At 42.6% G+C, this 25,666-nt stretch overlaps 1 protein-coding gene across 6 annotated transcripts in view; it reads left to right on the plus strand.

The window, feature by feature from the left end:
• LOC123997113 (protein strawberry notch homolog 2-like) overlaps positions 1–25,666 on the plus strand; it is a 119,805-nt gene that overhangs the window by 31,562 nt on the left and 62,577 nt on the right. For 5 of the 6 annotated variants that reach the window (XM_046301173.1, XM_046301175.1, XM_046301174.1 and 2 more), the window contains 2 exons: positions 915–1,003; positions 17,932–18,046. In XM_046301173.1, coding sequence (XP_046157129.1) covers positions 915–1,003; positions 17,932–18,046 — 204 coding nt within the window. Of the gene's footprint in view, positions 1–914; positions 1,004–16,411; positions 16,820–17,931; positions 18,047–25,666 lie in introns of those variants that run through there. The other variant, XM_046301177.1, reaches the window with a different exon arrangement.

Here is a 25,666-nt window from a genome sequence, read left to right on the forward strand (position 1 = left end):
CATTAATGTGTTAAATTCCAATTTGTTTGCATAGTCAACTTACACACAGCTCTGACACACACCAGACATGCCACCAGGGGACTTTTCACAGTCCCCAAATCCAGAACAAATTCAAGAAAGGCTACAGAACTCCCATCTGATATTGCTCAAATGAACAAAAACCTGGTTTCAAGAAACCGATAAAGCAGCACCTCACAATGCTCCTCCCCTATTTGGCCTAGATATTGATATGTAGGTTATTTGTGCTGTTTTTACAATTCTGTTCCGTCCTTGTGCTTTTCTTGTCAATGAATGTATTATGTAATGTTTCATGTTTTGTGGGGACCCCAGGACGAGTAGCTGCTGCTTTCGCAACAGCTAATGGGGATACTAACAAAATACAAAATATTGTCATGGTGGTTTAGGACACGTTAAAAACCAGAACCTGGAACACAAGAAAGGCTGTCATGTGTTAGACCGTTAGCCATTTTGGTTGGTACAGTGCCGTCTTTGTGGTGACAGTTATCTCGACTGATGCAGGGCCTGATACAGGTTCAGGTATTAACTAGTGCAAGGCATCATCTGTCCCTCTTCAGGAGATGCTGGCATGATCTATTTTCTCAGACCCAGAGGAACAAAGACATGGTAAATGGTTTGCCCAATAGCACTCTGGTTGTTTTCCCGATGGCACTCTGTGAAATGCACTGGTGAAAATAAAAGCGCTATATTCAGTAATGTAATTTGTGGGAAAATGGTACACCATGTCACAGAGGTTTAAACTTAATGAATGCAGAGGACTTTCATATGATTCCTGACAAAGTAATTTGACAATATATATGCAAAGCGTTTATGACCCTATGATATCTAGTCACATATAGTGTTTGAGTCTTCTTAGGCATAGTTAACTAATGAACCTTTCATCTTCTCTGTTTCAGAGTTCTATGTATCCTTCTGCTTCCTGGGGATCATTCTCACAGCAGTCTGGAGGCTACAGCGCACACTGCCCTATGCAATCTGAAAACCAGTAAGTAACCAATCACCTCTCGTACCTTACCCTCCCCTCTGCTGTTTTACATGTGATGTGTGTAACCCTTTCTCTCACACTCTGACACATGTGAGATCACATGAGTGTCTCAATGCATGTAATCTCTTAGCAAAGGTTAATAATACCTCTACTTGGCCATGACTGTGTCTGACGTAGAACTCCATATGTGCACTTTGTTTTTGTAGTAGTAAGGGATGTCGTTTACACTGTTACACAGGATTTATTAAACCCAAATTAACAAGGCAGCTGTCAAATACATTTTTCAAAAGTGTCCCTAACAATAAAGTCCCAGTCAAAGTACCTATTGTACTGTAGCGTATTGAGTGTAATATTTAGCAGCTTGTCCTGTTTTGCATTTGACTGTCTTAAAATCTGGGGGTGGCCTTTAGTTCCTTTTATTAAATCTCCTTAATTTCCTGTGGAGGGCTGGCTGGCGTCGCCCTCGCTGCGGAGGATGGAGGTTCTCTACATCTGGCAGCGGGCCCTTCCAAGGCCTCACACTGCTACCTAACCCCCACCTCTCAGACAAACACACACACGAGCACCTAACCCCAAACCTCCATTGTTTGCACACTGGCAATTGTGTCCCCTAAAAGGCCTTGGCTTGACCAGTTCTGTACACAGAGATGATTCCCCTGGTTAAACAGGGTAAGGTTAATGAGTTCAGTGCTTCTACAGCATTTTCTCCATTCAGTTTGCCCCCATTGCACATGGCGAAGAGACTCTAGTCTGTATGTAATCAATTGCTTTCACTCCCACTTGCTCTTTGGGTGATTTTTTTTCCTTGAAAGCATTCCACAAATGATGTTTGCAGTTTAGTCAGCATTCAGTTCACTGGTAGTGTTCTCAAGCTTCTTCAATCTAATCTTTGCCGCATTTTTCCCCCACAGGTTCTTTATTCAAGTAAGCTACTATAGGGCTGGGTGATATATTGAAATAATTGGATTAATTAGAATGTATGTTTTAGAGCAAAATTCCACATGCCTCTATCTCGTCGACTTCGCTGCTTCTGTGCTGTTTTCACCTTCCCAATCATATACTAAGCCCCTGCCACTCACAACAAAGATGAAAGATCACTTCTTCCTCTGACAACAAGCAGTTTCAACTCGTTATTTGCATTTGAGGGGTGGTCCAACAGAAAGGTCATATGGACACAAACACATTGAGACATTATTTCTCAGATATGAATCACTGTGCTGCCTCGACTTCTTGGCACTGACAGAAACATGGATCACCACAGATAACACTGCTACTCCTACTGCTCTCTCTTCGTCCGCCCACGTGTTCTCGCACACCCCGAGAGCTTCTGGTCAGCGGGGTGGTGGCATAGGGATCCTTATCTCTCCCATGTGGTCATTCTCTCTTTCTCCCCTTACCCATCTGTCTATCGCCTCCTTTGAATTTCATGCTGTCACAGTTACCAGCCCTTTCAAGCTTAACATCCTTATCATTTATCGCCCTCCAGGTCCCCTCGGAGAGTTCATCAATGAGCTTGATGCCTTGATAAGCTCCTTTCCTGAGGACGGCTCACCTCTCACAGTTCTGGGCGACTTTAACCTCCCCACGTCTACCTTTGACTCATTCCTCTCTGCCTCCTTCTTTCCACTCCTCTCCTCTTTTGACCTCACCCTCTCACCTTCCCCCCTACTCACAAGGCAGGCAATACGCTCGACCTCATCTTTACTAGATGCTGTTCTTCCACTAACCTCATTGCAACTCCCCTCCAAGTCTCCGACCACTACCTTGTATCCTTTTCCCTCTCGCTCTCATCCAACACTTCCCACACTGCCCCTACTCGGATGGTATCGCGCCGTCCCAACCTTCGCTCTCTCTCCCCCGCTACTCTCTCCTCTTCCATCCTATCATCTCTTCCCTCTGCTCAAACCTTCTCCAACCTATCTCCTGATTCTGCCTCCTCAACCCTCCTCTCCTCCCTTTCTGCATCCTTTGACTCTCTATGTCCCCTATCTTCCAGGCCGGCTCGGTCCTCCCCTCCCGCTCAGTGGCTTGACGACTCAATGCGAGCTCACAGAACAGGGCTCCGGAAGGCCGAGCGGAAATGGAGGAAAACTCGCCTCCTGCGGACCTGGCATCCTTTCACTCCCTCCTCTCTACATTTTCCTCCTCTGTCTCTGCTGCTAAAGCCACTTTCTACCACTCTAAATTCCAAGCATCTGCCTCTAACCCTAGGAAGCTCTTTGCCACATTCTCCTCCCTCCTGAATCCTCCTCCCCCTCCCCCCCTCCTCCCTCTCTGCAGATGACTTTGTCAACCATTTTGAAAAGAAGATCGACGACATCCGATCCTCGTTTGCTAAGTCAAACAACACCGCTGGTTCTGCTCACACTGCCCTACCCTGTGCTCTGACCTCTTTCTCCCCTCTCTCTCCAGATGAAATCTCGCGTCTTGTGACGGCCGGCCGCCCAACAACCTGCCTGCTCGACCCTATCCCCTCCTCTCTTCTCCAGACCATTTCCGGAGACCTTCTCCCTTACCTCACCTCGCTCATCAACTTATCCCTGACCGCTGGCTACGTCCTTCCGTCTTCAAGAGAGCGAGAGTTGCACCCCTTCTGAAAAAACCTACACTCGATCCCTCCGATGTCAACAACTACAGACCAGTATCCCTTCTTTCTTTTCTCTCCAAAACTCTTGAACGTGCCGTCCTTGGTCAGCTCTCCCGCTATCTCTCTCAGAATGACCTTCTTGATCCAAATCAGTCAGGTTTCAAGACTAGTCATTCAACTGAGACTGCTCTTCTCTGTATCACGGAGGCGCTCCGCACCGCTAAAGCTAACTCTCTCTCCTCTGCTCTCATCCTTCTAGACCTATCGGCTGCCTTCGATACTGTGAACCATCAGATCCTCCTCTCCACCCTCTCCGAGTTGGGCATCTCCGGCGCGGCCCACGCTTGGATTGCGTCCTACCTGACAGGTCGCTCCTACCAGGTGGCGTGGCGAGAATCTGTCTCCTCACCACGCGCTCTCACCACTGGTGTCCCCCAGGGCTCTGTTCTAGGCCCTCTCCTATTCTCACTATACACCAAGTCACTTGGCTCTGTCATAACCTCACATGGTCTCTCCTATCATTGCTATGCAGACGACACACAATTAATCTTCTCCTTTCCCCCTTCTGATGACCAGGTGGCGAATCGCATCTCTGCATGTCTGGCAGACATATCAGTGTGGATGACGGATCACCACCTCAAGCTGAACTTCGGCAAGACGGAGCTGCTCTTCCTCCCGGGGAAGGACTGCCCGTTCCATGATCTCGCCATCACGGTTGACAACTCCATTGTGTCCTCCTCCCAGAGCGCTAAGAACCTTGGCGTGATCCTGGACAACAAAACTGTCGTTCTCAACTAACATCAAGGCGGTGGCCCGTTCCTGTAGGTTCATGCTCTACAACATCCGCAGAGTACGACCCTGCCTCACACAGGAAGCGGCGCAGGTCCTAATCCAGGCACTTGTCATCTCCCGTCTGGATTACTGCAACTCGCTGTTGGCTGGGCTCCCTGCCTGTGCCATTAAACCCCTACAACTCATCCAGAACGCCGCAGCCCGTCTAGTGTTCAACCTTCCCAAGTTCTCTCACGTCACCCCGCTCCTCCGCTCTCTCCACTGGCTTCCAGTTGAAGCTCGCATCCGCTACAAGACCATGGTGCTTGCCTACGGAGCTGTGAGGGGAACGGCACCTCAGTACCTCCAGGCTCTGATCAGGCCCTACACCCAAATAAGGGCACTGCGTTCATCCACCTCTGGCCTGCTCGCCTCCCTACCACTGAGGAAGTACAGTTCCCGCTCAGCTCAGTCAAAACTGTTCGCTGCTCTGGCTCCCCAATGGTGGAACAAACTCCCTCACGACGCCAGGACAGCGGAGTCAATCACCACCTTCCGGAGACACCTGAAACCCCACCTCTTTAAGGAATACCTAGGATAGGATAAAGTAATCCTTCTCACCCCCCCCCCCCTTAAAATATTTAGATGCACTATTGTAAAGTGGTTGTTCCACTGGATGTCATAAGGTGAATGCACCAATTTGTAAGTCGCTCTGGATAAGAGCGTCTGCTAAATGACTTAAATGTAAATGTAAATATTTATAGACCTATGTTTTAAGCAATTGAATGTATAATTTAAGCCAAGTGTAGCTGCTGAAACGGTGCTATGTTAAGGTCTACAATCAGGCTGGTACAAATTAAGAATATAATTTGAAGTAAAAAACATTATTAGCAGAGAGTTTGCCGGTGATTCTAACATTTTTGCCAGCAAGATAGTTCAGAAATTGGGTGCTAATTAACATTTGTGAGGGTAAGGAGGGTGAGGACATATGCGCCACCTTCCAGATCTTAGGATAGCACCAGAAGCAATCGTTTAATAAAGCATGTGGATCAAAGGTTCTACAATGATGCGGGCAGAAAGCTGCAGTAGAAAGGCTCCTGTTTTTTTACAAGGCAATTAATACCTAATTTACATACATTTGTTCAAATTAAAAAAATAAGAATTGAGTGCCTGGTATCTCTGCTATCTGTTTAGAGGTGAATCAAGAACTCTAGTGGAACTTTATGTATTTTCAGAAATCATTGTCTGTTAAGGAACCGGAGGCTGTCAAACCTGCTGGGGCAGTGAAGTGGCTGCGTTTTTTTTCTTCTTCTAAAGAATTTACAATTTTCTGAAATTTGTCTGGATAGCTACCACTCTCAGATACACAATTCAATAAGTATTTGGACTTTGCTTTTCTATCCAGGGTAAGACATATTTCTCAAATGTCTGAAGGACTGCCAGCCAGAGGTAGAAAGACCATTCATATGCGAACCATGGGCTAGATCTTTCCTTAAGCCTTAATCTCTTTATATGGGGCATTCTTATCTGCAACAGTGTGAAAGAGAGGTAAAATATATTTAAAGGTCTAATCTGAATCATCGTTAGAAAGGTTTCTCATTGAAAGTTCTAAAATGTATCATAGTAATAATGCGTGGACACAATTTAGGTGGCTTATTATCTCTAATATAGGCAATGAGATAATGGTCACTGAGCTCGTTAGCAAAGATTCCATATGCTTTATACTTATGGGGGGCGTTTGTCAGGATATCCAAAAGAGTAGGTTTTTAATGGTGTTTTAACTTGGGGTGGGTTGGTTTGAGTTAAATTTGGATCAGACAAATATATTTGTACTATCTGATACGGGCATCAACCAATCCAAGATAAGATCACCCAATATTAATAATTCAGATTTTGCATATTTAGACAGCAAGTCAGACAATTTGTTAAGAGCAATTGGGAGGGCTGAGGGACGGTGATAAACTCCCACTAACGTCAATTTTGCATTGGGGACAGAGGTGGTAATACACACAGCAACATTCAAGTTGTTCTTTATGAATATGGCAACACCCTCACCTTTGTCAGACCTATAAACATTATATCCATTCAGAGACACATCAGTCTAGCACATTTAACCAAGTCTCAGTAATGATCTAAATGTCCATGTTAGTTTGAGAAGCCTGACTTAAAGTAAGATCCATTTTCAAAAAATCTAGCTTCTGACATTTACATGAATAAGTCCAAGGTCCGCGGGATTTCAGATCAAAGGGAGTCTCTAACACAAATGTGCTATGATCAGTAGGTAACCCTCTATGTGAAATAGCCGCGGGGTTTGCTTGAAATGGTATACATACAAAATTGCTAAGAACTGTGCCATTTGGTCTATGTCTCGAAGGAGGATGTTCATTAGTACATGACTCAAGACCTGTTTCGGGGCAAGGACTGATATCCCATTACTTTTTTAACTACCGTTTCAATGTTAGCACTCAGTTTTAGCTGCCAGCTGAAGGTGGGCTAGATGAGTGGACATGAGTAAAGGGACTGTTGTTTAATGTTGGATATCACTTGCATGGCATCGGGGTCTCTAGGACCAGAGCGGATTCCTGGGGGCGGACAGTCAACTTCTAGCAGTGCAAAGTTGTTTGCCAGGCAGAGTGGATCCTCCAAGGCAGTAATGAACTGCCCGGTTGCAGCACCTTTGGGCCCTTTCACCTAACCACCTCTGCCCAGTCTCTAGTTGAACAAGCCACCTGCTTCAAGAAGTGAGGGAGAGCGACATCGCACAACTCTCTACCACTCTGGGCGAGAGATGTTCAGCTTCTAAATATCTTTAGCTTGGGCTTTAGCTACATTGATGAACTCATTGAGGCTCTGCTTCAGCTCACTGGCGAACGTCCTGCAGCCGCCCGATATCTTAAATCAGCCAGTCAGACCAAAGGCACTTTTTACAGACATAACACTGTTCTGACTTCTACTCTGTCCCTCTGCTGATTAGTGAACATTTCAGTGGTAGCATTGGACAGTCAATGGTTGCTGTTGATATCCATTGGATAGCCGACGGTTGGCGTATTGCCAAAAACAAAGCAGGCTAGCCACAGATAGCAGCGCTAGCTTAACGTTTAAAAACTCAAATCAAATCAAATCAAATTTTATTTGTCACATACACATGGTTAGCAGATGTTAATGCGAGTGTAGCGAAATGCTTGTGCTTCTAGTTCCGACAATGCAGTGATAACCAACAAGTAATCTAACTAACAATTCCAAAACTACTGTCTTATACACAGTGTAAGGGGATAAGGAACATGTACATAAGGATATATGAATGAGTGATGGTACAGAGCAGCATACAGTAGATGGTATCGAGTACAGTATATACATATGAGATGAGTGTGTAGACAAAGTAAACAAAGTGGCATAGTTAAAGTGGCTAGTGATACATGTGTTACATAAGGATGCAGTCGATGTTGTAGAGTACAGTATATACATATGCATATGAGATGAATAATGTAGGGTAAGTAACATTATATAAGGTAGCATTGTTTAAAGTGGCTAGTGATATATTTACATCATTTCCATCAATTCCCATTATTAAAATGGCTGGAGTTGGGTCAGTGTCAATGACAGTGTGTTGGCAGCAGCCACTCAATGTTAGTGGTGGCTATTTAACAGTCTGATGGCCTTGAGATAGAAGCTGTAACTCCAGTAAGGCGGTGTGTTCTGTGAAGAGCTAAAAAAAAAGTGTAAAAAAGTATACAAAAAGATGAGTGCATCAGTCCGGACCTGTACAGGCCAGCGGTCAATACACTCAAATAAAATATATAATAGTCTATAATAGAGAATAGACTCGAGCTATACTAACTACTCGCTCCACTGTTCACTCCAAACACAATTTGCTATACATCATCCCAGATTGCTCTGCGGCCAAGATGTGGATGGGGGCGTGCTCAGCCCAGTTTCCTGTAGTCCACGATCAGATCCTTTGTCTTGCTGACGTTGAGGGAGAGGTGGTTGTCCGGGCACCTCCCTGCCAGGTCACTGACCTTCTCCCTATAGTCACAGTCGTGGATGAACCGGGAGTACAGGGGGGGGGGACTAAGCAAGTCCAGGATCGTTCAGTGCCAGGGTCCTGAACTTAGTACCATCCAAGCTCATCACTATGGTGTTGAAAGCTGAGCTGTAGTCGATGAATAGCGTTCTCACATAGGCGTTCCTCTTGTCCAGGTGGGAGAGTACAGCGTGGAGTGCAATAGAGATTGCGTCATCTATGAAATAAAATGTACTTATGATGACCTTTTTACATCAGCAGATGTCACAAAGTGGTTATACACAGCCTAAAAGCTCAAACAGCAAGCAATGCAGATGTAGAAGCACGGTGGCTAGGAAAAACTCCTAGAAAGGCAGGAACCTAGGACGGAACCCGGCTCTTGAGGGGGTGGCCAGTCCTCTTCTGGCTGTGCCAGGTGGAGATTATGAGTACATGGCCTTAATGGCAAGATTGTGGATCTGTTGGGGCAGTATGTGACAGTGTGCCTGGGATGATGGTGTTTATGTGAGCCATGGCCAGCCTTTCTCTATGGGGCGACAGGTTAGACGGGTTACCTTTGCGTTCCTGTGCACAGGTATTATGGTGGTCTGTTTGAAACATGTAGGCTTTACAGACTGTCAGGTAGAGGTTGAAAATGTCAGTAAAGTTTTAGAATGATCAGCGACAGGCAACTATAATTTTCCTAAACAGAAAACCCATTTAGTGCGACACGTTCGGCAGAAAATGGCTTCATTTTCATCAGATGACAACAGAAGTACAACACTATTTGGCTGGCAGCCACACATGAAAAACCAAGGTCTTTTTTGCAAAAACTATGCATGGCCATCATATTTATGTTTAATATAGAATGTAGCCAGCTACATTTCCTAATGTTTTTCTTAAGGTTAATCTGGCATTTATTGGAGAAAAGTAGGCTGGCTACACCAAGAAAAGTACAGAAGAAAAGTAGCTACACTCGTTGTCAAAACGCTTTCTGATAGAATGCCCACCTGTGAATTCTCATCTGAGTGATGTGCAACTGAAGCACAAAATGAGTCTGATGCCGAGAAGAAAATACAGTAAGAAGCATTTTAGATCTACTTTTACGAGAAGCATCAAGATGTTTCTTATGCGTTTTTCCTGCGTGAAAAATTAAGAATTGTGCGTTAAAGGGTAGGGATAGGCAGTTGTAAATCATGCAGTACCTTGTGTAACGATCGCAGATTTTAGAGAAACAACAAATGTCGGTACATATAAGTGTCTTATATTGGCTGAAAGCTTAAATTCTTAATGTAACTGCACTGTCCAATTTACAGTAGCTATTACTTCAAAAAAATGCCATGCTATTGTTTGAGGAGAGCTAACAACAAAACATTTTTTTCACCGTGACAGGTTTGGTAAATTCACCTCTGAAGGGGAAATGTGTACTTAAATCAGAGCAGGATTTCAGAATGTATCATCCAAAAGGGTCCCAGAGATGACATGAAGTGTCTTTTTGTTAGATAAAATCCTTTTTCATATCCTAAAAAATGTACATATAGCATGCACAATACATTTTTCGTTCAATTTGCAAAGAAAGGAATCCATGAAAATCTTACCCTAAACGTTGTTTCAACCAGTCAAATCACATTTGTATTTAATCCTCAGAGATCTTAGAACGTAACCATACTTCACTATATCATTAGGGGTGTAGAATATCCTATAGGACACCAAATGTGGTCTTCACTTGATCGAACGTAACTTTGTCAAATAAGCACCAATCGGGGTCAAACAAAGCTAGCTAGATGGTCAATGAGCTGGGCTTTACGGGAGTATATGTAAATCGGGGCTTTACGGGAAACCCTGTATCTGTCGCAAAATGCACCTGCTAACATTGTGCGACAAGTATTTTTCTTTTGGACAAAAATTATACAAATATGGGGAGTTATGAAGTTATGAAAACTGTTTTTTTTTGTGCAAATGTTGAACTTTACAATATGGCCACTAATACTGGAAAAGCGAAATCAAAGTCCAAGTATACAGGTTTGACGGTATTTTTGCAGAAAAATGTAATGTGAAACTCTTTCACGATTTACCCAAATGTACCTGGGTGACTTCACACAATGTCATGTAGTTTGCTGAAACTTTGCACATACACTGCTGCCATCTTGTGGACACCATCGGAATTTCAACCAGAGTGATGTGGGACCTTTCTGTTGCATTTCAAAGATGGTGGTAGAAAAGGAGCCCCCCCCTTGTATTTTCTTCTACCAGATCTATTGTGTTATTCTCCTACATTCAATTCACATTTCCACATACTTCAAAGTGTTTCCTTTTCAAGTGGTACCAATAATATGGAGATCCTTGCTTCAGGGCTTGAGCTACAGCAGGTAGATTTGGGTATGTCATTTCAGGCGAAAATTGAAAAGAGGGCTATCCCTAAGAAGTTTTAAAGGGGGACATTTTTTAAATATTTTTTTTATAGGAATCAATTGTTTGGTCACCACATGGATAAAAAAAAGGTGTGCATGTGGCGAGTTAACAGAATGCTAAGACCGACTCATTCACATACGTGAATTGCTCTGAACAGAAATGTGAGGGAGAGGCTGAGGCTAATTCAACCAAGACTCTCCCGCTGTCCCAAAGGACACAAATAAACTGTGTGGAAGCAACTCCATTTTAGTTACTGTAAACAAAAAAGATCTAACCATATGTCAATCAGATCAACTCTTTGGACTCCCCAAGGCACTCCCCTCTGGCAACGTACGTACCCCTACTAGCTAAAAATGCCAACATCGGCCCGAAGTCTAGCTTAACGTCAATGTGCAAAACCGATGTCAAAGCTGACGTGTATACCTAAATAACGTAGGTAGATGACACCACAAAAAATAGTGCTACACGTGCAACACAGCATTCCTAACCTAGCCCACAATGTATTCTGTGTGGATCTAGCAGTCAAGGAGTCGAGCAGTCATTTGAAAGAGTAAGAAAATTTCAGCGAGACAACACAAAGGGGAAATCCATTAACACCAAGATAATGGAATTCATTGCCTTTGACAATCAACCGTGCTCTGTTGTGGATGATGTTGGCTTTCGCAGACTGGTCGAGCGCCGATACACACTACCAAGTAGGCGCTATTTTTCAGATGTTGCCCTTCAGAGTGACACTACTGTTGAAACGGACATCCCTGAGCTACTTGCTATGGGCGTCACCGCTATTAGCTTCACGGCTGACATTTGAACCAGCCATGTCAGCCCCATGAGCATTATGAGTCTGACAGCACAATGGGTCGACGAGGATTTCGTACTGAGGAAGGCTGTATTGCATGCTCAAGAATGTGCTGGTTCTCATACCGCTGGCATTTGAGAATACATTTGAAAGAAACGGGAACACACCCCTAGCTCCATTCGAATAACTGACTCGAGAAATAAGTTCATCAACTGTGTCTGCAGCAGACGTGATACCCTCTGTCATGGTATTGAAATGCCTGCTCAACAAAAATGCCAACAGACCGTCCGTCGGGTTAACTTGGAAAAGTACTCTACTATAGGCTGTGAACAAGCGATGCGGTGACAGCGAAATAGTAATGTTTCTAGCTCCAACAGCACACTAACAATGCAAAATAGGGTTGAGCAGCATCAATTTTCATACTGTCCTCCTCTCAGCCAATAATACCGTAAATCCCAGGATAAGTACACAAGTGGGTGCCAAAAAAAACACAAAAAAGCCCATTGTGTCTATTACCAGAGTGCTAACAAAATTATTACAAGTAATAGCGAATTTCCATAGAGGTTGCTAGCTAAATATACTATAAGTAGGGCAATGGGCCTGCCTGCTTTAACAATCCTAAATTTGACCCCTAAACCTAACCCCTAAGCCTAAAATAATATTTCCTTGTGGTGACCAGTGAAATGTCCCACTTGTCCTAATTATCATTGTTTTGCTATCCTTGTGAGGACTAATGGTTCCCACATGGGTTGTAGAACCAAAAACTCAGACTCAGTAGTCTTGGATGGAGGAAATTCTTTGTGAATATTTATGGACGTTATTGAGATGCTGAGTGGATAGATTTAGATTGTCACGGCCTGGTAATCTGACATAGCCACACAGTGTCCTGATCCTATCTGGTAGTTTGGTGGTAAATGAAGGGCAGGTTTGTCTGGATGTCTAAATTAAAGGTCCTGATGTAGCATAAAACACACAAACACACACACACACGTGTTTTATAGTGCCTAGTGTTGCAAAGGGTCGGAAACTTTCCGGTGAATTTTGCTTAAATTCATTTAAAAAAGTTACCTTATAACAGTGAACCTTTTTTGTGGGATACACTAGGCGTTTTGGTTAAACTATCCCCAATTCAATGGAATTGCAACCCTCTGCATGCACAGTGCATTCTTCCATCACATGTACAGCTGATTCTCAAGATCTTGCACACAAATGAGATGCTTTTGAGCCCACACTACTACACTGTCTGAGCCAAGGACTACATGCTTTCTGGTAACTTTTGATTACAATACTGGGTGGGGTGAATGTATTTTATATGACACATGATTTTTTGTTAACTAGTAAATAGTAGCCTACAGCAAAGTGTGTTTAAATAATTTCTAACTTATTAACAATTTCTGCTAGTTAGTTTTTGCTACCATGTGAGGTTAGCTTGCTTGAGCCTGCTGAGTGTTGATTCACCTGTTTCCAGACCTGTTTCATTTTAAAACATGTGTCTTACAAAGGAGTTGTTTTTAATCTAACTGCTTAACTATTTATCTGTACATGGAATCATATTTTTTTTAAACTAATTTTAGTTTGAATCTTTACAGGAAAATGCCACTGGCACTATCTGATGTGTGGAGACATTTCACTGCAGCTACTGTAGAAGGAAAAGCTGTGTACCTTTGCAAATACTGTGCCAAATCATATGTGAAGAATGCAACAAAGATGCAGAATCATCTGGCCAAGTGCATAAAGTTTCCTTAGCGCCAACACCAAGCAACCTCTGATAAAAGTCCCTCTACTTCTATTCGAGGTGAAAATTATGAATCGGACACCTTATCGATAGCAACAGCTCACGGCCCTCCTGGAATCAGTTTTATTTTATTCAATGGAGGAATGTTGTCAGAGACATGCTGATGAATGTCTTGCTCGAGGTGTGTATGCAACTTGTTCACGTCTGATGCTCACAGGCAATGTGTATTGGAAGAGATTTCTGAATGTTCTTCGCCCAACATACACCCCTCCAACCAGACATGCTTTATCTACTAATTTGCTGGATGCAGAGTTCAACATTCAAGTGAAGGTCAAGCAAATCATAGAGAAAGCAGGCTGTATTGCAATCATCTCTGATGGGTGGTTGAATGTTTGTGGGCATGGAATAATTAAATACATCACTTAACCAGTATTCTTCAAGAGCACAAACGCACCGTTCTCTACATTGCAGATGAGCTGAAGGCCGTCATCAATGACCTTGAACCACAGAAGGTATTTGCACTGGTGACAGACAATGCTGCGAACATGAAGACTGCGTGGTCTAAAGTGGAGGAGTCCTACCCTCACAACACACCCATTGGCTGTGCTGCTCATGCATTGAATCTGCTCCTCAAGGACATCATGGCACTGAAAACAATGGATATACTCTACAAAAGAGCCAAGGAAATTGTTAAGTATGTGAAGGGTCATCAAGTTATAGCCACAATCTACCTCACCAAACAAAGATAGAAGCATAAGAGCACCACATTGAAGCTGCCCAGAAACACCTGTTGGGGTGGTGTTGTCATGTTTGACAGTCTCCCGGAGGAGATGGAGTCTCTCCATGAAATGGCATATCACAGTCTGCCGATATAGATAGCCCCATCGAAAGGATCCTCCTGGATGATGTATTTTGGGAGTGGTAATCAACCTGAAACTCCTGAAACCAATAGCAGTAGCCATTGCACGGATTGAGGGAGACAATGCCATCCTGTCTAATGTTCAGACTCTGCTTGCAGATGTAAGGGAAGAAATACATACTGCCCTGACCACATCACTGTTGCTCCAAGCAGTTCCACCTTGGCCTGAATGACGGAAAGGTTCTTGGCAGTCTGGGAAAGTACACTTCCAAGCAAGCAAGGGCTTTGGGATGGACATGCAATATGGCTGTCGTTCCAAACATATCTCATCAGCCACCTGGTGGAAGGGACTTTGTGGATCCAAGGCTTTTTCCCCTGTTGCCTCCGTCATCCTCCAACTCCCACCAACATCAGCCGCCTCAGAGCGCAACCGATCCTTGTTTGGGAACACACACCAAAGCACTCAACAGGCTGGCCAATACAAGAGGTGAAAAATTGGTGGCCATCCAGGCAAATTTGAGGCTTTTTGAGCCTGATAACGAGCCATCCTCAAGGTTAGAAAGTGACAGCGAAGATAAGGTCTCACACTGATGTTCAAGAGGTGGACATTGAGGAGGTCTAGGGAGAAGAATGGACGCCTGAGAGGAGACAACCAAAGCTTTAGTTTCTAGACTATCACTTTACAGATGTATGTTGAAAACATTTTTTGGGAGATGCGATAGTAATATAATAATATATAATAATATATTATAATAATAATATATGCCATTTAGCAGACGCTTTTATCCAAAGCGACTTACAGTCATGTGTGCATACATTCTACGTATGGGTGGTCCCGGGGATCGAACCCACTACCCTGGCGTTACAAGCGCAATGCTCTACCAACTGAGCTACAGAAGGACCAATAGAGCATTCAATTTTCCCTTTTGTTGGTCAGTGAAATCATCCCATGTGAAGAGTCAACTAATTTAATGTTCAATTCGTAACTAAATTGTTTTTTGTATTGGAAGGATTTAATCATTTCAATTGTCTGCTTATAAGGTTTCTGTTTGTCTCCATATATGGTAAATATATCAATGCAAAAATATCTACATTTAAATTGTATTAATATTAATTTGCATATTTTCCCATTAATTCCCACAGAATTCCCACCTCTGAATATTCCCCCAAATGTGCAACCCTAATAGTGCCCTTCCTTTGTGCTTGTATTCTTTATAAGTTCTTGGGAATGCGAATTTGCCTAGAGCTGATTTCCCTGCTGTTTGATGATCAAACACACGCTCCATCCGGTTCTTTTTATTCAATAGTTGTCTGAACTAGCCTGTTATTCTAGACTAGCAATACAGGTTTGATCTCTCTCTGAATGTTATTGCATTACACTTTAGTTTATCATGTCCTACTGTCCTGACCAAAGTTATAAGCTCGGTGGTCACCTTAACTGGCTTTATCTCCCCAGACTGCAATAACAGTTATGCATTAAGTGAGAGGTGATTAGTGACAGGTTACTTTCTGTTTGGCCTGCCTGACCTACATACACTAGATTGTGTAACACCAGCTTTAACCAGTCCAATAGATTTAATAAAATAGCCTTTTAGTTACAGAAATATAAGAGATTAGAAATGGATTTTTGATGCTGCATAACTTGGTTGCAAATATTCCGGGAAAGGCTTGCAGTCAGTGAGGCACTGTTGCACGGGGCCGACTGGCTTTGTGTTATTGGAATGCTGCTAGTACTGACACATTCTGCCAAGGCAGCAATATCACTGTCATATCAGGAGAGGCTACAGGGTTAGGCTCAGGATTTCCACTTTTTATTTGAAGCTTTAGGATGCTGCACTGTTACCCTTGCTAGGTGGCTGGTGGTGACCCTTCAAAATAGATAAACACGTTAATAAACACTTTCTGTACAGTTGTTTTTTTTATCCACACTGATCGGGAAACCCTTCATTCTGATCCTAGGAAATCTGCAATACTTTTTAGGGATTTACCACACTGACTATTTATTGTGTGCAGATCAAATCCCCGAATCTCCTTGTTAAAACACCCTCACACCAAACTTTTCTCAAGCTATACAAAACCACCAGCAGCTCTCCCCCCGTGGCTTATCTCCGTTCCTATGTGAGCCTGTTCTTTAAATAACAACCTCAATTATCCTCCAGCTGATCTGTGTCCTGTGTTGGAGGACAGTTTCATCCCTCATGTAGAGATCAGCTCTCATAGGATTTGAGCCTGGGAGCTGTGCGGTCAATACTTTTACTTTCTTTCTGTGCATTTGTACACCGTCTTGCCCTGCCTGCTGTGACTCAGTGAGAAAGTGAAAATATCGCAGGCAGCAGAGGTTCCTGAGAAAGCAGTCAGTGGGTGTTTTTCCACTGAACTAGGTTGTGATTCCCGGAAGAGCAAGTGAAAGAGTGGAGTGCCTCTCCGTTCCCTGAAGTGCAGAGGGGAGTCACATGAAGCCCTGAGCTCAGAGAGCTGTGACTCGACACAGCTGTGTCTGTTGTGTGTGTGTGTGTTGCAAGTCGACGCGGTACAGCTCCAGTGTGTTTGTGTTGATGCCTGTGGGTTTCTGTGCGAGTCTTACTCTGGAGGAAGGCAGTATGGTCAGTGTACAGTCAGCGTGGCCTCCGTGGATCATGGAACCCGATGACTGGTAGGTTCTTTCTCTCTATCCCTCTCGCACTCCCCTCTGATTTTTTTTACCTTCATAGTTGGTTGTTATTAGGGTCTTGATGATACCACTATTGTGATACTTGTTTGTATTGTGGCAAGGAAACTAATTGATTTATCTTCTTTAGGAAAACAGCCCTAATGTTGAAGCAAACATGTTGTCATTCAGAGTTGCATTTAGTTATTTTCCAAGCTATATCGCAAAATATTTTACATACTGCAGGTTTTTAAAGGACCAAAGAGTTTAGCCTGCTTTTTGTTTTAATTTTTGCCATGGAAAAAATATTGCGATACTGGTATTGTCACAGTCCTTGTTGTGCTCTGTGGCAGCGTCAGGCGGGACTCACTCTCCGTTCAAGTGGTTCAGCTGTGAGGCAGGCCAAAGGCTTTAGTGTTCACTTGAAGTAATACAATTTAGGTGTTATGGTGTGTAAACTGCTGATAGAACATCACAAGATCAGTTATTAATGCGTATTAAGATGATTATCTCTTGTGTTATGACTCCACAGTTTGCGGGGTTCATGTGTTCTTTGTTGACTTTAGTTCCTTATTCTCCAACCATCATTGCTCTTAGTTATGTCTTTGTTGGGCTAGTTTGAGACCATTGTTTTCCAACCACCCTGTGTCCTCGTTTCCTTTGTATAAATAAAAACCAAACCCCTTTGGCCATACAGAGAAAAGCACAAGTTCCCACCCATTTGGAGATGCGATAGATAGAGCATTCAATTTTCCCTTTTGTTGGTCAGTGAAATCATCCCATGTGAAGAGTCAACTAATTTAATGTTCAATTCGCAACTAAATTGTTTTTTTTGTATTGGAAGGATTTAATCATTTGCAATTGTCTGCTTATAAGGTTTCTGTTTGTCTCCATATATGGTAAATATATCAATGCAAAAATATCTACATTTAAATTGTATTACTATTCATTTGCATATTTTCCCATTAATTCCCACAGAATTCCAACCTCTGAATATTCCCCCAAATGTGCAACCCTAATAGTGCCCTTCCTTTGTGCTTGTATTCTTTAGTTAGTTCCCTCTGCTCTCCCCTTCCCAGTACATCTGATTAAGCTGCCTTACCTCTGACCCTTTTCAGGCAATACCACTTGAATGACACCATGCCGGATATGCACATCGACATGTTCAGCCATTCTGGGTTCCATGACGATTTCCCCTGCCTCAACCTCCCCAGAAACGGAGGCTTCCCTCAGGTAAGACCTCTCTATATCACACTCTCTCTGTCTATCCTTCTCTCTATCTTGTTTGAGCAGTCTTATCTTTCACCTCTGTGTCTCTCTCTCTCTCTCTCTCTCTTGCTGCCTCGCTGTCACTCTCTGAAAGGGAGGAGCTGCGGCTTCCACTTACTCCTTTCATCCTACCTTAAATGTTGCACGGTCGGTTATTCCTGCCTGCAGAAACTGTGATTAAACATTGCGTCTGACACTGTCTAGACAGTGTTAAGACGCTACCTGCTCCTTTTCCTGTGAAGGCTTGTTATTAATACGCTTCTGTAATTTAACAGGGCGTTGGTAGTTGGCCATCGGGTTCTATTCTGTCACTCTGAGGAATATGGCTGTTCTCATTGCACTTTTGAGGAACACTTAAAAGCGTGGTGTTTTTCGGTAGAGTTTTTGCATGGAGGAATTTAATCTCTTGCTTTCCTCATATTTTCTTGCGGAGGTTATGCACCATCAATCACCCCGGAGACATTCGGGACAGGCTTATTCTGACTTGGAAATGTGTAAATGACAGAGCAAGAGATTCCCCCCCTCCGTTTTATATTTAGCATCCTTACTAGGCTGTAACCTCTTCATTTGCATTTTCCAATTATGCACACTTTGTCAGGCCAGGCAGTTTTTAATTCCCATACGGAAAAGTAATCTCTCCCATCCGTTGACTGAGAAGCCGTAACAACACAGGCGAGTGACTTCACGTCTCATCTTGGCTTATTTGTATGGGGTTGAATGTTGGGGAATCTCCTCGTAGACCGCCAGTAGCTGTGTGGTATAGGAGAGCAGTGATGTGTTAAAGAGCCAGTCACTATGCTGCTTACGTCTGTCCTGTCCTGTATCAGAGTAATGACGGTTTAACAGAGGCTGGGCTGGGCCTATGTACTTAATCAAGAGCCTCTGACCCCAGTGTGCCACCTGCCAAGAGCTCACAATGGCCTCGGAGTGAAGGCCATGCAGCTCCCTGGTACTGCCCAGCTGTGTGGAGTAGACTGTTGCTGCACACGCTGTACCAAACTCCTTACTCCTATACCCTTCAGAAAGTATTCATATCCTTTGACTTATTACACATTTGGTTACAGCCTGAATTCAAAATGTATTTTATAGATTTTTTTTCTCACCCATATACGCACAATACCCCATAATGACAAACACAAAACACGTTAGCAAATGTATTGAAAATTAAGTACAGAAATATCTGATATACTTAAGTATTCACACTCCTGTGTCTATACTTTGTAGACGCCTTTCTGGGTAAGTTAAAAGCTTTCTGAAATGTGCCTATTCTTTTCAAAATTCTTCAAGCTCTGTCAAATTGGTTGTTGATCATTGCTATACAACCATTTTCAGGTCTTGCCATAGCTTTAAGTCAAAACTGGAATGTTCACTGTTCACTATTCTTGGTAAGCAACTCCAGTGTAGATTTGGCCTTTTGTTTTAGATTATTGTCCTGCTACAAGACAAATTAATCTCCCAGTGTCTGGTGGAAAGCAGACTGAACCAGGTTTTCCTCTAGTATTTTGCCTGTGCTTACCTCCATGCCATTTCTTTTTTATCTTTTTTATCATCAATCACCCCGAAGACATTCGGGACAGGCTTATTCTGACTTGGAAATGTGTAAATGACAGAGCAAGAGATTCCCCCCCCCCTCCGTTTTGACCAACTCCCCAGTCCGATTACAAGCACTATGCTTGAAAATATGGAGAATGATACTTGTGATGTATTGGATTTGCCCCAAACGTAACACTTTGTATTCAGGGGAAAAAGTTAATTGCTTTGCCAATTTTTTAGGAGTGTTACTTTAGTGCCTTGTTGCGAACAGGATGCATGTTTTGGAATATTTTTATTCTGTAAAGGTGTCCTTTTCACTCTCAATTAGGTTAGTATCGTTGAGAAACTACAACGTTCTTGATCCATCCTCAGTTTTATCCTATCACAGCCATTAAACTGTTTTTTTAAAGTCTCCATTGACCTCGTGGTGAAATCCCTGAGCGGTGTTCTTCCTTTCTGGCAATTGAGTTAGGAAGGCGTCTGTATTGTTGTAGTAACTGGGTGCATTGATAGGGCATCCGAAGTGTAATTGATAATTTCACCGTGCTCAAAGGGATATTCAATGTCTGCTTTTATTTATTTTTTACCAATCTGCCAAAAGGTACCCTTCTTTGCAATGCAATAGAAAAGGGTACTATTTAATGAGGGTACTATTTAATGAAGCTGCCAGTTGAGGATTTTAATTTAATGAAGCTGCCATTTCTCAAACTAGACACTAATGTAATTGTCCTCTTGCTTACTTGTGCTCCAGGCCCTCTCACTTCTCTTTCTATTCTGGTTAGAGCCAGTTCGCGCTCTTCTGTGAAGGGAGTAGTACACCGCCTTGTAAGAGATCTTCAGGTTCTTGGCAATATCTCACATGGAGTAGCCTAATGAGTTCCAGAAGTAAGTGCCTTGTTTCTGGCCATTTTGAGCCTGTAATCGAACCCACAAATGTTGATGCTCCAGAACCTCAACTAGTTTAAAGATGGCCAGATTTATTGCTTCTTTAATCAGTAAAACAGTTTTCAACTCTGCTAACATAATTGCAAAAGGGTTTTCTAATGATCAATTAGCCCTTTTTTAAATAATACATTTGGATTAGCTAACACAATGTGCTATTGGAACACAGGGGTGATGGTTGCTGATAATGGTCCTCTGTACGCCTATGTAGATATTCCATTATAAATCAGCTGTTTCCAGCTACAATAGTCATTTGCAACATTAACAACGTCTACACTGTAATTCTGATCAATTTGATGTTACTTTAATGGACAAAAAAATAGCTTTTCGTTCCAAAACAAGGACATTTCTATGTGACTCCAAAATTGTGAACAGTAGTGTACGTAGATGCATGCATGCATACAGTTGAAGTCGGATGTTTACATCTTATCCAAATACATTTAAACTCAGTTTTTCACAATTCCTGACATTTAATCCTAGCAAATATTTCCTGTTTTAGGGCAGTTAGGATCACCATTTTATTTTAAGAATGTGAAATGTCAGAATAATATTAGTGATTTTATTTCTTTCATAACATTCCCGTGGGTCAGAAGTTTACAAACACTCAATTCGTATTTGGTAGCATTGCCTTAAAATTGTTTAACTTGGCTTTGTGATGGCCACTCCAATACTTTGACTTTGTCCTTAAACTATTTTGCCACAACTTTGGAAGTATGCTTTGGGTCATTGTCCAATTGGAAGACCCGTTTGCGACCAAGCTTTAACTTCCTGACTGATGTCTTGAAATGTTGCTTCAATATATCCACATAATTTTTCTGCCTCATGATGCAATCTATTTTGGGAAGTGCACCAGTCCCTCCTGCAGCAAAACACCCCCACAAGATGATGCTGCCACCCCGTGCTTCACGGTTGGGATGGTGTTCTTCGGCTTGCAAGCTTCCCCCTTTATCCTCCAAACATACAACGGTCATTATGGCCAAACAGTTCTGTTTTTGTTTCATCAGAACAGAGGACATTTCTCCAAAAAATACCATCTTTGTCCCCTTCTCAACAGTTTTTACCCCCAAGCCACAAGACTCTTGAACAGGTAACCTAATGGTTACCCAGACTATTTGCATTGTGTGCCCCCCAATCCCTCTTTTATGCTGCTGCTACTCTGTTCATCATATATGCATAGTCACTTTAACGATACCTACATGTACATACTACCTCAATAAGCCTGACTAACTGGTATCTGTATATAGCCTTGCTATTCTTTTTTTTCTCAAATGTTTTTTACTGTTTTATTTCTTACCTACACACACACACACACTTTCTCGCACTATTGGTTAGAGCCTGTAAGTAAGCATTTCACTGTAAGGTGAATGTACCTGTTGTATTCGGTGCACGTGACAAATGCACTTTCATTTGATGTGCAGTTGTAAACCATAGTCAGGCTTTTTTATGGCGGTTTTTGAGCAGTGGCTTCTTCCTTGCTGAGTGGCGTTTCAGGTTATGTCGATATAGGACTCACTTTACTGTGGATATACCCGTTTTTGTACCCGTTAACTCCAGCATCTTCAAGGTCCTTTGCTGCTGTTCTGGGATTGATTTGCACTTTTCGCACCAAAGTACGTTCATCTCTGAGACAGAACGCGTCTCCTTCCTGAGCGGTATGACGGCTGCGTGGTCCCATGGTGTTTATACTTGCGTATTATTATTTGTACAGATGAACGTGGTACCTTCAGGCATTTGGAAATTGCTCCCAAGGATGAACCAGACTTGTGGGGGTCTACAATTGTATTTTCTAAGGTCTTGGCTGATTTCTTTTGATTTTCCCATGATATCAAGCATTGAGGCACTGAGTTTGAAGGTAGGCCTTGAAATACATCCACAGGTACATCTGTGTTGTTGGAAAAATGACTTGTGTCATGCACAAAGTAGATGTTCTAACCGACTTGCCAAAACTATTGTTTGTTAACAAGAAATTAGTGGAGTGGTTGAAAAACGAGTTTAATTACTCTAACCTAAGTGTATGTAAACTTCCGACTTCAACTGTACATGCATAAACAAACAAACGTATGTGGATACCCCTTCAAATTAGTGGTTTCAGCTATTTCAGCCACACCTGTTGCTGACCGGTGTATAAAATTGAGCACACAGCCATGCAATCTCCATAGAAACGTTGGCAGTAGAATGGCCTTACTGAAGAGCTCAGTGACTTTCAACGTGCACCTTCACAAGATGCCACCATTCCCACACGTCAGTTTGTCTTTTTTTGCCCCTGCTAGAACTGCCCCGGGCAGCTGTAAGTGCTATTATTGTGAAGTGGGAACGTCTAAGATCAGCAACGGCTTAGCCGCGAAGTGTTAGGCCACACAAGCTCACGCAACGGGACAGTCGAGTGCTGAAACGTGTAGCACATAAACATAGTCTTTGCTCGGTTGCCCTGCCTCTGGAAGCAATGTCGGCACACAAACTGTTAGTTCGGAGCTTTATGAAATGGGTTTCCAGGGCCAAGCAGCCTCACACAAGCCTAAGAGTGCAATTCCAAAAGTCGACTGGATCTGTGTAAAGCTCTCCGCCATTGGACTTTGGAGCCGTGGAAATGCCGCCTTTGGAGTGATGAATCACTCTTCACCAGCTGGCAGTCTGACAAACAATTCTGGGTTTGGCAGATGCCAGTAGAATGCTACATGCCTGTATGCATAGTGCCAACTAACATTTGGTGGAAGAGGAATAATGGTCTGGGGCTGTTTCTTCATGGTTCGGGCTAGGCCCCTTAGTTCCAGTGAAGGGATATCTTAACGTTACAATGTCAACCTCACACTAATGCTATTGTTTTGCTGAATTAAGCCTGGGCTATATCAAATTCATTCAAATGTATGTTTTTACACTATATTCCAAATAATGCCCTTATCGCAGAATCAAGTTATTTTATGTTTTTAATCGCATTTTATTTCAGCTTGTTCTTATGTCTTTTTGGTGTCTTCTCGTAACATCCTTTTTTGCTGTGCACCTTCCCATTTACACCAGATGTGGCTCACCATCTGGATTTGGTCTTATGTAGAAAAAAATGGAATGTTTTTTTATTTTTATACATTGGATAAAAGTAGAGCCTCAGCTACAAAATGGTATCACACTGCATTTTTGAGGAACAATGGGAAAGTAATTCTGCTTTAAAAGTTATTAAACTTGTAAACCCACTTTTGAGAAAATAGCAGTGTAATGTTTTGGTTTCTAGTGAAGAGCTTTTTGTCTACACCCATTCAGCATCGTTCACACGTTCATTCAGCATCGTTCACAGCATCGTAAGCTTTAGCTCAACCCATCTCGTTTCTGGCTGATGATTTAACATGAAAACAGCCTAACCAGCTCTGCTGGCAACAATTTCATCACTCTTTTTGCCGACTTTTACTGTCACCAACCATATTCAACGGGTATGGTACACTTGAGCTTAAGACATGAAGTTATCTAGCTAGGTAAACAATGAACCTGGCAAGGTAAACGTCTAAGTTCACACACCTAACGTTAGCTATCATAGTGCCAAATCATGTTACTACCCTCAATGAATATCCACCCAGGTTCAATATTAGCTAGCTAACATTAGGTTCTAACTAGAAAAGCAAACAGTTCTGGGATATGAATAATAACTTTATACACATGACGCTAACTAGGGAGCCAGCCAGCTAACAGTACACTTTAGCTTGAAATGAAACTACTTTCTGTCAAAATTAGAAACATGTAATATCTGAATGTAGCTAGCTAGACTCTTACCCGTACACGCATAGTCATGCATGGATGCCATGCCACGGTTGCCTTTAGTTTGAAGATGTAATCCGGAGACAGGTGTTTTCTCCAACCCTTCAGCTATCATACTCTGATTTCAAAACTTGATCCTCCCGAAAGTGAGGAGCAACACTTATGCAGCTCCACTAAACGATACATTAAAAACAGATGCGTTCGACAGGATTACCAACAGACTGACCAGCTCAAATAGTCGTCTATATGACAGACAGATCCGAACTCCCCTCTCAACCAGCCCTCTCAACCAGCCCACTCTATCTCAGCCAATCATGGCTAGTGGGAAGGTTGCTGTTTCTGTGGCTTAACCCTCCAAACTCATAATTTAACAATTTTATTCATATTTACAGATGGCATAAAAGTTCACATGTTCCAGTAGACATTTCTGCCCAAAAAAGTTTAAATGGCTTTCCTTTGAAGTCTTGCGACATTCGCCTATTTTCCTGAAACGGTCATATAATGACGGGATGCTCATGTCTCATCCCTAATACTGGGAGTCGTTGTCCTAAAGGCAGGAAGGCTTTGATTCAAAATAAATGCATTGGGCTTATTTTGGAGAGTGAAACCTCTCGCTTTGCCTCTTTCTCCCAAGCCCCTCCCCCTATCACTCACAACAACAAAGATGAGAGCACTTCTTCCTCTCTGACAAACGGTTTCAATTCGCTATTTGCATTTGAGGGTTGGTCCCACCGAATCGGTCATATGGACACAAATTAACATTTGACTTTAATAGAGAAGTTAACCTTTCAACTCATCAAATTTCGAGCAGAGCAGGCACTACTAAACAGATGTACCAATGAACATTAATTCTGGAAAATGAATGTGCCGTTTGTCGCGTGCGCATTACGGTAGCACGTAATGCCAGCAGAATTGTTGTGATTGTTATATTAGCTGTTTAGTCTGTTTTTAGAAATGTGCAATAAGCATAAATTTATAAAAGGAATTGGCAACTCTTTCTGAGAAATAAGGTAGGGCACTTGATTTCAACATCTGAACAAAGTGGACAGGCTAGCATGCTGTTCAAACAGTTGGAGACGTACAGAAGGGTGCACTCAATAATAACAATTCAACTGTTTCACCTTGTTAGCTGAATTCCGAGCTGGTGAAATTATACCTACATCAAAGTTGGCTAAACTTGAAATATAAATATTAGCTGGCGACTCACTAGCACATGGGCTTGTGCTTGAGAGATTGTTTGAGACTGGTTTAAATGTTCTAGAATGCCTGCTACATCAGTGATTGTGCATCGTTCTGGTTAAATTTGTTACAAAAAGGGCATGTTTATAAAAACAAATGCCAGATCAGTGATTATTGCAACAAAAAAAA

Source organism: Oncorhynchus gorbuscha, linkage group LG15, assembly GCF_021184085.1.
Source record: "Oncorhynchus gorbuscha isolate QuinsamMale2020 ecotype Even-year linkage group LG15, OgorEven_v1.0, whole genome shotgun sequence".
NCBI classification, from domain to species: domain Eukaryota; kingdom Metazoa; phylum Chordata; class Actinopteri; order Salmoniformes; family Salmonidae; genus Oncorhynchus; species Oncorhynchus gorbuscha.